The sequence below is a fragment of the Tympanuchus pallidicinctus genome, unplaced genomic scaffold, assembly GCF_026119805.1.
Source record: "Tympanuchus pallidicinctus isolate F22 unplaced genomic scaffold, pur_lepc_1.0 scaffold4, whole genome shotgun sequence".
Classification (NCBI taxonomy): Eukaryota; Metazoa; Chordata; class Aves; order Galliformes; family Phasianidae; genus Tympanuchus; species Tympanuchus pallidicinctus.
This window is the reverse complement of record NW_026294758.1, coordinates 23,172,094-23,185,430: the sequence shown is the minus strand read 5'-3', so window position 1 is coordinate 23,185,430 and position 13,337 is coordinate 23,172,094. Positions and strand designations below refer to the sequence as shown.

At 37.5% G+C, this 13,337-nt stretch overlaps 1 protein-coding gene across 1 annotated transcript in view; it reads left to right on the top strand.

Annotated features, from left to right (window-relative positions):
- ROR2 (receptor tyrosine kinase like orphan receptor 2) overlaps window positions 1-13,337 on the top strand; it is a 151,792-nt gene that overhangs the window by 100,158 nt on the left and 38,297 nt on the right. Inside the window, exon 2 of the mRNA XM_052700995.1 lies at window positions 8,248-8,325. Coding sequence (XP_052556955.1) covers window positions 8,248-8,325 — 78 coding nt within the window. The remainder of the gene's footprint in view (window positions 1-8,247; window positions 8,326-13,337) is intronic.

Genomic DNA, 13,337 nt, shown 5'->3' with positions numbered 1-13,337 from the left:
TCTGTCAGGAAGATGGAGATTGTAAAACTTACCTGTAAGAACTTTTATCATTCAAAAATGCTTTGATCAGTCTGAGTGTGCTGATCGTTCTTACCATGTTCCAGAGGGCCACATGCCTTGCTATACCAGCCATACCTTTTTCAGGCTGGTGTTGCAACTTTTGCTTTTGCAGTATTATCAGAGAGTGAAAATAAGGAAAGAATATTATTTTCTGCAGTGATGACACTGCCTGTATTTTTCACCAACTCTGAATTAGGGTATGTAACTGGTATTCCATTATGCTCAGTTTATCTGTTCTGTTTCTTTCTGTGACAGCCTAGACTGAGAGAGATTAATGTAATTGTTTCATTTTAAAGATAGAAAACATGAGCATAAACATTTAAAAGCATGCTTAGAAATAAACCTATTTTCAAGTGTTCTGCTGGGCTAAGACTGTTCTTGTGAACGTGAGTCTTGCAGATTTCAGCCTGAGGCTGCAAATAGCACTGGTATTTTTGGACTCTGAATTATTTTTCAGAAAAAAAGAACACTTTTTAGTTATTTCTTCCAGTTGGTGGAGTGTTACACTCATAAATCATGATTATTTTCGACCTTTTGGCTGGGACTATTTTATTTTCACAGCCAGAAGCAGTAAAATAATCAATCATGTAATATTACCATGGATAATTATCATCTTACTTAGCATTCTTTGAGCTACTGCAGGTGTGTTCTCAGCCCCTATTGGTTGTGTTTGAACTATGATTTTACATCTGAGGTGTTGAAGAGCTTTAGAATGCATCCACAATTGCTTTTTGTTGCTGTACAGAGAAGCTATGTTTGTGATAGCTAGTAGTCTTTGTTTCACTGTTGCAACACTTTGAAATGACATTGAAATGCTTCTGCGGTTTAAAAGGCCTCAAGTAATTTATGCTGTAAATATGATTGAGCGCATTCCTTTTTATTAAACATTCAGAACGATTTTATTGCTGTAATTACATCTTAATTTGTTTCCAAGTGTTGCTTTATTTTTTGCCTTTCTTTATAAGGAGCAAAGCTCACGCTTCACAGTGACGGCAAAATTTCTCTGCCGTGATGCTCCCAAATCCAGTTGAAATCTGGAATCTGTGATCAATTGAAAGTGGCATAAGCTATCAAAGTAATCTAAAAACTCCATCTTGACTTTTTTTCTGTCCCAACTTCTTGCTTTCAAGCTGCTTAATTTCTTGTGCTGAGTCAAAAACCCATATGGCTGCAATGACATCAAGGAACTAACCTTTACCCATCACTGCCTCTGGGCAACAGAGCTACAAAAGTTAAGGGATATTTACTGAAGACATTAGATCTGGGTTCTTATATATTTTGAAAATCCTGGTAGACATCTGTCTACATCTTTTGGCATCAGATGCTTTTAGCAGTTTTGCCTAAGGTGACTTGGCCAGGACTCTGCAGAAAGCCTAAGAATTGAAAATAGGTTTGGGGTATTCTTTGGCATAGGCTAGGATATTGTTGAATGAGCCCTGCTGTGTTATAAAGTAAGAGCAGCTGAATTTTATCTTGACTTTATTCTGGCTCTGAATCTGTAGAATAAATTGTAGTTCAATGCTTATAACCTCTGGAACTTGATAGTGTACTGAACTTGGTTACTTACAATGAGTATCTTCTCTTCCAAGAGTGCTGTTTGTTTTATGGTAAAACATCTGTTAATGAGAGTTCCCATGTGAATGAAATGTAAGTAAATTTTTATCATCAGTGTTTTTCACTGATGTTTCTGAACTTTCATTTTAAGTGGCAAATATGAGTTCCAGAAGGAAGAATCTTAAGTTATTTAACAGTTGAAAATAGGAGTTGTGTAATAAAAGATTGACAGTGCAATTGAAAACACAGATGGAATTAATATAAAATATGCATGAAAATAAAGTATTCATTGAAGTCTATGGCTGAATCTCTGGTAGTACTGTTTTAAGTGGCTTGTCTTGTCATGCTGACTTCATAGTACTAGGTAAGATGCCCGGCTGATGACTAGGAGATAAACTGCAAATTCGGTGTATCTTTTGCTGTATTGGAAGTTCATTATATATATATATATATTATAACAGAGGGTAATGTGATATGCAGATTCCCTTTTATGCATTTGTCTAACAAAAGAATATTATAGCATAAGGTTTTGAAGACATGTTACGATGTGATTGAGTAGTGAAGTCACACAGAGCAGAATGAAGGTGACAATATTTGCATTTAGAATTGTATTTATAATAATATAAAAATTTATGTGTGAAACAAATAAAATACTTGTCATTGACACAGATACTAGACCTCAGATCAGCCTTTTGTTCCCTCATGTAGTTCTCACACTTTGTAGCAGTCATTTTTTGTCATTTTTTCCTGACACTTGTTGACATAAAATCATTTCTGTATAGTTCCTAGCTAAAACTGAGAAAAATATAAAGAAAGGAGAAATCATAATACTGAAAGAAGATATTGGCTTAATTGAAAAATGCTTATGAATTGTGGGTTCTGTTACTTGCAGGCTGTTGTTGGCTTTGCTTTAAATATACTTGTTAAATGTTTTGGCTCTTGTTACAGCAGAACAGACATACAAAAGCTTGTGCTATTTCTAATTGTCTGATAGTGTGAACTTTTAAAATTACTTGCAGCTAACTTTTATGACTTCACAGTAATAAAAGAACTTAAGGATGTCTTCAAAAATAAGTTTTACTACTTACCATACTACCCAGAAAATAGTCTTCTTTGAAAGCTGATGGCAGGTTAAGAAGTGTTTGTTATTCAGGCTTTACTGACGTTTTAGTAGGACAACTGCAACAAAAACTAGAGATTATTTCTTCTACCTTTAGATATTTTTATGTGAAATTGTAGCAGTTAAATAACGTGCTGTGGCAGTTCCAATCTGCTATAACTATGAAAGGGGAGCACTGATTTCATGCTACAAACTGCATCTTTTGTAGACTATTCACCACCCTTTACAGGTCTGCCAAGCCCACTCTGCAATTGGTTGCCAGGGGCTGCAGATGTTGGAAAAGAGAAATTTCAATGAAAGGCCCTGATTCAGCAACCTAAGCAGACAGCCACCTCCAGCCAAAGTAATCAGATTGGCAGCTGAATCAAAGGGTACAGTGGGCCCTTTGTTTGGGAGCTCCAGAGGTTAGTAATTGACAGAAGGTCAACAAAGTTTTATGAAGAAAAGAACAGAATATTAGAGCGTATTAGGCTGCAGAGAGAGATTTTGGAAGTTTTATGTTTTTGAAAGAGAATTAGAACCTGAGTCACAGGTTACAGTTGCAGGAAGCAAATATGGCTGCATATTGCCATTTAAATCTGAAATGGTTTCAGTGTTTTCATCAACAGACAGGATTATTGATGAGCAGAAGGAATTACTGTATGAAAAATCTGCAGTTGCCCTAGCTGTAGCTATATGCAATTGTTTGTATAGAAGGATTTCTTTGTAAGCTTTGGGATTTAGCATAGCATGGTAGAACGATACATAATTTCCTCACAGAATCTGAGACTGGAAAAGACCTTAAGATGTTTCCTTTCACCCCAGGGAAAAGAAGAATTAACTGTGCAGTATAATGTACAGTAGATACTTGCCTAATCTCCCACCCTGGAAAATGTCATTTGTGGAGATCTGTGCATTTGGAGAATGCTAGTTTGAACCTAATCTCCTTCACACTAACCAGGTTTAGTCATTCATTTTTTCTTTTTGTTGTCTTGTTTTCAAGACCATTCTCATTACACTAATTGTAGTATCTCAGTTTGTTCCATATCCATCTTGAAGAGTGATACACAAAACTAAAGAAAAGTCTAGGCCTTTACTAGTGTTGAGTAAACTGGAAGGATTGCTACTGCTTACATGTCCCATGTATGATATTTACTTATTTGCAGTAACTTGGGATTGCTGACTTGTGTTAAATTCTAATCCATTTAAGCCAGTACAGTGTTGATTTCTATACTATTTACTACTCATCTCTGTTTTATTGTAAATGCTTTAAAATAACCTTTTAGTTCCATTATTTTTTCAAGAACTGATGTTGAGCTGGTGCATCTGTAGCTCTCTGGCACTCATTTTTACCCTTTTAAATAAATAATAGGAATTATTTACGCAATTTCCAGTTCTTTAAGATTTCATCTGTGCTCTACAAGAACTGAAAGACAGTTATTAGCATTGCACTGCGTTGTATCTGTCAACTCTTAACTTCTCTAAGTTAATCAGGCGCATTCTGGTTGAAAACACCTTACTTTCTTATTTTCTTCCTGTTTGAGTCTGAGGCCCTAGTTTGTCTCTGGTATTAATTATAATAACTGCCTGCTTGGATTTCAGCTTTTAATGAAGATTAACGCTTTGTTTTGATGTCTGTTCATTTTGAATGCTGCTTATTGCAATAATCTAGCAAGTATTGAATGATATTTAAACTCCTAACCATTTCAGAAGGAAAAAATGCAGTTCTTTCTTGAAGAATAGTACGCAGCCTGAGTTGGTGTTGTGATCTATCTGGTGATTTTGTGTTTTCATGTGTTAGAACATTCTTATCTCAGTAACACAGGATGTTTTCTTAGATATTTTGTTGGTCATCAGTGCCTAAATTGAAGAAAAGCTACCTACCCTGGAATCTTTGTCAATAAGCAAGTCTTCCTCATATTTGTCAGGAGAAGGGAATTAACAAAAGGAGGAATAATTATTTATATTCAGCTGGACAAATGTTCTATGTATTGCTTGTCTTCTTGCTGAAATTTGCTACATATAAGACTAAGAAATGGAATATCAACTTACATTTTGCACACCATAAATATAGAATATTGACTAAGTATGGTTTCTGCTCTGATTTTGGAATTTTCCCTTCATTGAAAAAACTTCCTCGGTTGCTCAGAAAAGTAAAGAAGTTATGTTTGTAGATGAGCAGTATAAAAGTACTATTTACAGCATCTGTGTTTTTCTTGACAGTGTCATCCCTAGAAAGAGGGATATCCCTGAGGATGTGGTAGGTGATCAATATGAAATACACGTTGCCCTATGTGGGGAGTATCCATTCAGGTGGAGTTATACTGCAGTCTTGTCTGCTCATGTTCAAGGAGGACAGAAACTAGTTATCTTTTCTACCTGACACACACTGCAAATGTAGACCTTAGATTCAGAAATGAGCTATGATTCTCCTGGAGTCTGAAGTGTGGACACATACAGTTGAAAATATGACAGTAACCATACTAGAGCAGATCAGATGTCAACCTCTTGACTGTCACTGCTCCAGTAGAAGCGAAAAGGAAATGCAGGAGAAAAATGGTAAGAGAGGCTTGTATACATACTTCTAGGTATTTTCCTAACTTCTAGCCATTTTGAGCTCAAGAATCTCCTCATCCACATGTGATTTCTGTATATTAGTTATAGCTCCATATACTTTTTTTCTTCTATTAACTTGTCCATTCTCAACTGTAATCCATTCGAACTTTGACCACAGCCTGACTGTAATTTTTCTCAGAAAGCTTGGTCTTTCACTTTCTGAAATTTCCTTTTGCTGATTTTCCATGTTTTTACTGAGAGATTGGTAAAAGAGAACATACTGGATCTCAACAACAGTCCAAGAATCTCATGATCGAAAAGATTTCAACCACCTCCTTCTCAGTGTTGAATCCTAGCAGGTGCACAGAAGTTTTTGCTGTAATTTTCATTATTCTTATTGCTCTTCTCTGGAACATTCTACACCACTGTGTCCTTTTTTTTTTAAGATGAGAGGACCTCAGTAACATGCAACATTCTATGTATGAAAGAGTAACATAGATGTATACAGCAGCATAATGCTGTTTTCAATTTTATTCTCTATTCTTTTCCCAGAAATAGCCAATGCTAACTGAATTTGTCCTTCTTACTGCTTTTTAGCACTGAGCTCCATTTTGTTGGAACTAGCAATTTTGAGACCAAAGTCCTGCACGTCAACTGTCATAACTAGCTCTGAACAAATCCTTGTATTGAGAAAGAATTTTCCCTGTGTTCATTACTTTTCATTTCTCATTGTTTTTCCTAGCCAAGTACGTCTTTCTTTACATTCCCTGTCTTCCCTTTCTTTAATGGCATTGAGTGTGATTATGATAGCCATGTACACTTTAGACATTTCTTTTCTACCTTTGTGGATTTTCACCCATTTTAGCAGCAGCAGGATGTGGAAAAATGCCAGGGGTGGGGAAAAAAAAAAGGAAAGTAAAAGAGAAGTAAAGTGGGATACTCAGATTGGAATATTGTGTAAATGAAATGGGAAAAAGGATAGAAGTTAATAAGTGTAAAACTGCAAATCTGATGTATATATGTGTGGAAAATTGGTGATAGTACATGATAAGAAATGTCTGTTGTGAAGTCAAGAGAGTTAAGGAAAAATGATTGCAACGATTATTATCTGTTGAGGAAAGTGTAGAGGATTCAATCCTAGAAAGAAAAATGTATTAAGTTGGGAATTTAAATTCCAGAAACACTGACAATATTCAACAGGTATATGTTGTCTTTTTCCTAGGAGAGGATTCTTTTTTTCTGTTTAATTCAAGGTGAAAACCTTCTATTTGGTTGTAGTATCTTGTTGATTGTCTGAACTAGAAGAATTTCCGGTGTAAAAAATTATTTTTTCATGCTTATGATGATTTTATGGCATCTTATCTTACGATTCTGTGAATTCAAGGTTAAGCTTAAAAACTCAGAATAAATATGGTCCAACTGGAACTTTGCAAATTGCATTAAATATAAATGTTTCTTTCATAAAGGCATCAATGTAAGTGACAGATCTGTTTTTTATTTATAATTTATATAGCAGATAAAGGATTTTCAATTTTAACATTGCTTAGTCATGGAGATGTTGCTTGTAGGTGCTGTCTGTGGTTTGTAATTATTCTCTCTTAAATGTCTTTGCCAGACATAAACTTGTCAAACATGAGAATTAATCACACAAAACTATTACTGAAACATTTTCAAATTGGCAAATGCTTTCTCCTCTTACCATCTTTGCTTTTTAAAGCTTCTCGAAACAAAGAGATATGAGTCTGGGAAGGAGGGAAAAGAGAGAAAAATTTCTTTGCTGATGGCTGGTTTAATGTTTTTCCTGTTATGAATCTCACTAGTTGACGGAAGAAATGGAAACAAGCATTTCAAAGTTGAATATACTGCATTAAAGGAGGTGTTTTTATTAGTCTTCCTTTTTCTCCATTGTTTGGTCTTCCCCTTAACTGGTCAATGTTGGTGTCCCATTCTAATCTCCTCATGATATTTAAGGGAGGTCAAGCAGAATGAAAGGAGTAGACACAAGTGTATTTCAGTTTTCCTTGCAAAAATGAGAAGTGATGTATCTCTGCTGAAATTCGACATAATGCAATGTGCAATACCTTCATCATTTCACACTGCAAAAGCAAAGGAACATGGAAGTGTTGTCTACTGCCTGCAAGAACTGCTGGCAGACCAGCATTATTTCTGCCTGCTCAGATATATAATGGAATTACAGAATCATAAAATGTCTTGGGTTGGAGGGGACAATAAAGACCACCCAGTTTCAACTCCCTGCTGTGGGCAGGGCTGCCACTCACCAGATCAGGCTGCTTAGGGCCCCATCCAACCTTGCCTCGAACACCTCCAGGGATGGGGCATCAACAGCTTCTCTGGGCAGCCTGTCCTAAAATCTAACCTAAACCTCTCTTATTTTAGTTTAAAATTGTCAACTATGTGCTTTATGTAGTATGAGTTCACTGTAGTTCAGCATGTGGAAAACTGGTAAAATCATCAGGGAAAATTATTATGTTACTTTGTTTTCATTTCTAGGAGATACTTTCTAGTGATGTGTTGCAGAAAAGGAGAAGAAAACTACTAAGGATCCTGAGCCTGACTTCTAAAAACAGAATCTGCATTATTGTAGTGTAATTTCAAAAACAGATCTATGCTATTTTGCAACACAGGTTGTCCATCAATTTGCGTTATGGCTTGCTTTGGTTGGCCAGTGATGAGGAAATGCCTGAGTCCTTTGTAAATCCCTTTATTTTAAGAGTGAGCTGGAAAATGGACTTCAATGCTGGCCATATCTGTAGAGCACAAGATGTTCCCCAGAACTGACTGAATTTTATGTTTTCTAACATGGTATGGATATTTCCTGATTTTGTCATTAGGAATTCTTTTGTGCTACTCAGGCTTATTTGGCCTGAATAAGTTAGCTAACGCGCTGTCGTAATTCTTTGTAAGGGATAGATCAACCCAGAAGTTCAGTTCATAAAAACTTTTTATTCTTTGCCTAGGTGAAATGGAAATTCCAGATGCAAATGACCCCTTAAGCCATGTCGATGGACTTGAGAGACCAATTCCTACTCCTAAAGGTAAAATTAAGTTCAGTTTTCCTCCTAGGAAAATCATTCTTTTTCAGGACGGTCAAAATCATGTTGTTATTTGTTCATTTGTCTGTGTATACATACCTGTAAGAAAGGCAGTCTTGTGCCTTCCTTGTTCTAAGCAAAGATAGTGAAATCTGTAGAATGAATTTTAAGCGTTTTCAAAACTTGTGCTGAGAGACTATATAAATCACTCAAACACATATTGCTTTTATTACCTTCCTGCCATACTGTCCATCAGAATGGTGCCATGTAGCCACTATCCATCATATTTGAAAGGTCATGGCAGTGTCCTGAAGTTCCCACTGACTGGAAAAGAAGAAACATTACCCCCATTTTCAATAAGGGTCAAATAAGATCTGGGGAACTACAAGTCAGTCAGTCTCACTTCTGTGCCTAGCAAGATCATGGAGCAGATCCTCCTGAAGGCTCTACAAGGCACATGGAAAATAAAGATGAGGTGATTGATGGTAACAAACATGACTTTGTCAAGGGCAAGCCTGACAAACTTGGTGGCCTTTTATGGTGGAGTTATAGTGCCAGTGGATAAAGGAAGAGAAACTGGCATCATCTATCTGGACTTATGCAAAGCATTTGACACTGTCCCGCATGATATCCTGGTCACCAATCAGAGAAAAATGAATTTGATGGATGCACCACTTGCTGGATTAAGAATTATTGGCAGAATGGCTGCACTAGGAGAGTTGTGATCAATGGCTCCATGTCCAAGTGAAGACATGTGGCGTTCCTCAGTGGGACCAGCGTTATTTAACATCCTTGTAGATGACATGAACAATGGGATCAAGTACACCCTCAGTAGGTTTGACATGCTGGAGAGAAGGCATGCCATGCCGATAGGCTGGATAGGCTGGACATGTTGGCCCGTGCCAGCCTCATGAAGTTCAACAAGACAAAGTGCAATGTCCTGTATCTGAGTTGCGGCAATCTCAAGCACAGATATAGGTTGGGTGGAGAATGGCTTGAGAGCAGCCCAGGGGGGAAGGATTTGGGGTTGTTGATTAATAAGATTCAAGACGAGCTGACAATGTGCGCTTGCAGCCCAGAAGGCCAAAAGTATCGTGCGTTGCATCAAGACAAGTGCAAGCAGCAGGTCACAGACTCACATAGAATCACAGAATATCAATGATTGAAAGGGACCTTGAAAGATCATCTAATCCAATCACCTTGCTGGAGCAGGAACACCTAGATCAGGTCACACAGGAATGTGTCCAGGTGGGTTTTAAATGTTTTTGGAGAAGGAGATCCCACAGCCTCTCAGGGCAGCCTCTTCCCATGTTCTGTCAACTTTACCATGAGGAAGTTTTTCTCATATTTATGTGGAACCTCCTGAGTTCCAGTTTGCACTCATTGCCCCTTGTCCTATCACTGGATGGCACTGAGAAGATCCTGGCTCCATCCTCATGACACTCACCCTTTACTTATTTATAAACACTAATCAGGTCATTCCTCAGTCTCCTCCAAACTGAAGATAACCAGCTCCCTCAGCCTCACATTGTAAGGGAGATGCTTCACTCCCTTAATTATTTTTGTGGCTCTGCACTGGACTCTCTCAAGCAGTTCCTTGTCCTTGAACTGAGGTGCCTAGAACTGCTTGAGAGAAGTGTTCCCACCCCTCTACTCTGCGCTGGTGAGGTCTCACCTGGAGTATTGCATCTGGTTCTGGAGCCCCCAGCACAAGGACATGGAGTTGTTGGAGCAGGTACAGAGGAGCGCCAAGAAGATGAACAGAGGGCTGTAGCACCTCCCTCAGTTTTCTGATGAGCTGTGGCTCTTCATCATGGAGAAGAAAAGGCTGCAAGGTGACCTGATAGTGGCCTAAAAGAAAAGAAGGGGACAGACTCTTTAGCATGGTCTGTGGCAATGGAACAAGGGGAAATGACTTCAAGTTCAGGGAGGATAGATTTAAGCTAGATATAAGGAGTGAGGGAGAGTGGGGCACTGGAACATGCTATCTAGTATTGTGGTTGGTGTCCCGTCCCTGGAGACTTCCAATGCAAGACTTGAAAGAAAGAAGGCCCTAGGCAACCTGATCTAGCTGAAGTGTCTCTGTTCGTTCCAGAGGAGTCGGACTAGATGGCCCTCAGAGCTCCTTTCCAGGATTCTAAGGATTCTATGATTTTATGTTTCTATTCTTTGATTAATGAAAATGTTTAACAGGACTGAGTCTAGTATTGACTCCCTGAGTACTTCATTAGTGACTAGTCTCCAACTAGTCTTCATGCCATTCATCACCACCCTCTGGACTCAGTCACACAAACAGTTCTTGATCTAGGTCACTGTCTACTCATCCAGCCTGTATGTCTACAGCTTGTATCTATGATGAACTTATTAGACACTGTGTCAAGGGCCTTACTGAACTCCAGAAAGACAATATCCACTGCTCTCTTCTCATCTATCAGGATAAACTTCTCATCATAGAAGTTTGTCAAGTTAGCCAAGCATTGCTTCCCCTTAGTGAATCCATGATGCTTTCTCATGATGATTTTCATTCATTTCTTGTGCCTGGAAAATATTTTATAGGATTAGATACTCCATACTCCATCACATTCCTAGAAATTGAAGTGAAGCTGACTCAACCATAGTTCTGTTGGTCCTTCTTCATCCTTCCTTGAAGGTAGGAGTCACACTTGCTTTTTCCTCCAGTGTTGACAACTGGTTTCACAGTGACATCTGCCAGCATCCTTCATGGACTTACTTATGTCCAGGTTGCTTAAGTACTCACCGGAATCTGATCCTCTTCCACCAAGAAAATGAACAGAGGGCTAGAACCTGCATCTTCCTTGCCTTTCAAGTCTCTGACTCTTAAAGGCAGGTCTTGCTGGTAAGGGCTTAGTCAAAGAAGATGTTCAGTACTTAGGACTTTTCTCCAGCCTGTTTAACAAATGCCATCTTGTTCAGCAATCTCTCTTTAGTCCAATATACTTACAGAAGCCCTTCTTACTTTTCTTTTTTTTTTTTTTAATTTATGTCAACCACTTTACATAGAAAAATGACAGATATTCTTGTTAGCATGAACAGCTCAAACTACTTTCTCCCTTACCATCAGCAGTTTCAGCAAGGTGAGAACCTGTTGAAATCTGCAAAGTTTTGAAATCCTGGCTAGATGTTCTTCTCAGAATTTATTCATAATGCTTGCATTTTGGAAAGACCTTGGAATACAGTCATTGCTGTTGTTGTAGACGTCCCATATGAAATGATGTTTTTTTGTTGTGCATCATCTGGAATTTAGATTTCTTATTTTGACTCTGCTTATTAGAAGATTTTTCAAGAACTTCAATTAATCTTCCATTAATTCGTACTCTTAATTGGATATAAAAATGGCATATTTATTTTTTCATTTCTCTAATCATGTTCCTGCTGATATCCCACATCTCATTGATGTTGAACACTCTCCTCCTATTTATGAGGAAGACTCAGTATGCTCCTCTTACCAATGTTTTTCTGCTTGTTCAAGCTCCTAGTTTTATTTAGAGGATTGAACTTCATCTTCCATTATTGGAATAGATTTTTGTAACAGTCCTTCCTGTTAGCAAGATTGTATACATTTTTTCTCAAAGCTACTTCACACTCAAGTACCCATTACTTTTGATGTGAAAAAGTCTGTGTTTACCTTCTGCTGCAAGGGCCAAAGGTGTTTAGCTAGTAATTTAGTTTCATTCTACTACTCTGTTCTTTCTAAATTTGTAAGGGTGTAGACATAAAAGAAAATGTTTCTTTCATGTGACATTACTTGCCCAGAAGGAGTTACAGTTATTTCCTTATTTTAATTATTTTTTTCCGAAGGCTATAGGCAATACCTGTCTGAGGAAGTAATTAATCACATCTCAAATGTTTCTACATCATAAGGATTTTTTATTTCCTTCAGGAAAACACGCATAGAGAGAGAGAGAGAGAGAGAGGATTAGAGAGAGACCGTTGTTCATATATGACTCATTGGTATAGATTCAGTTGCTAGTTTCCAGCATGCCTGGTCTGGAAATGGCCTCATTTTATTCCTCTTTCATTTTTGTGGCTACAAAATTCTCTCAACAAGCAAAAATCGAACATTTTCTTTCTTCAGTTCAAATGTTAACCCCTGTGCTTCTCTATCATAGCAACATAACAGTTTCTATTTTAAAACACCATTGCAGATTAATTTCAGAGTTTTTGTGCACCGTGAGAAAAGTAGAGAGAATCCTTCAGTTTTTGTACCACATTGACCTTCTTTTCCTTATTGAAGAATATTTAGTTATTCTAATTTGATTTTATTATTATTATTATTATTATTATTATTATTATTATTATTATTATTATTTTAGTTTTCTGGTGGTAGAATTGACAGAAAATCTCTCTGAAAATAATAGTAGATAAGACTCAGTAGTGCCGTAAGTTAGATCTGGGAGTACTGGAGCTTCAACTTTAATGACTAAATAAATGTATGAGTAAGGGCAGCTTTGAAGCAGCAGAAATACTAAGTGAGATGAGCTGATCCAGGACATAAGATGCTTCAAACCTCTGGTCTTTATTCTGGTTTCTACACAAGTCTGTGTGGGAACTTATTTTGGGGCACATACCTATATGATAAATCCCAGCTATGATTGGAATATCTTGGTTTCTTTGGTTTTGACATGGAGCAACATATCAGGAATTACTCATACATATTCTGAAAGCAGCAATTTTTCATTTACAATTGATGACCCTCTAGGCAGTCTATACCCAACCTACATGGCCTTATGCCTGACAGTCTGCTTCTAAATACTCAGTTGCCAATGGCTGGAGAAGCAGTGTCTTTACAGTTTCCTCCGAGGGTTCAGAAAGCAAGAAACAACACTGTTCAACCAAGTAGGATAGGACAGCAGGGACAAGTAAAACACCTGGGCTTCATCCCAGTATGAGAAAATACTGCTCAAAAATAGGTTTTCTTCTGCAAATAAGACAGTATAATCTCTCTAGTTTTAAGTATGGGGGACAACGTTGAAATTATGGAAATATTTCAGTGG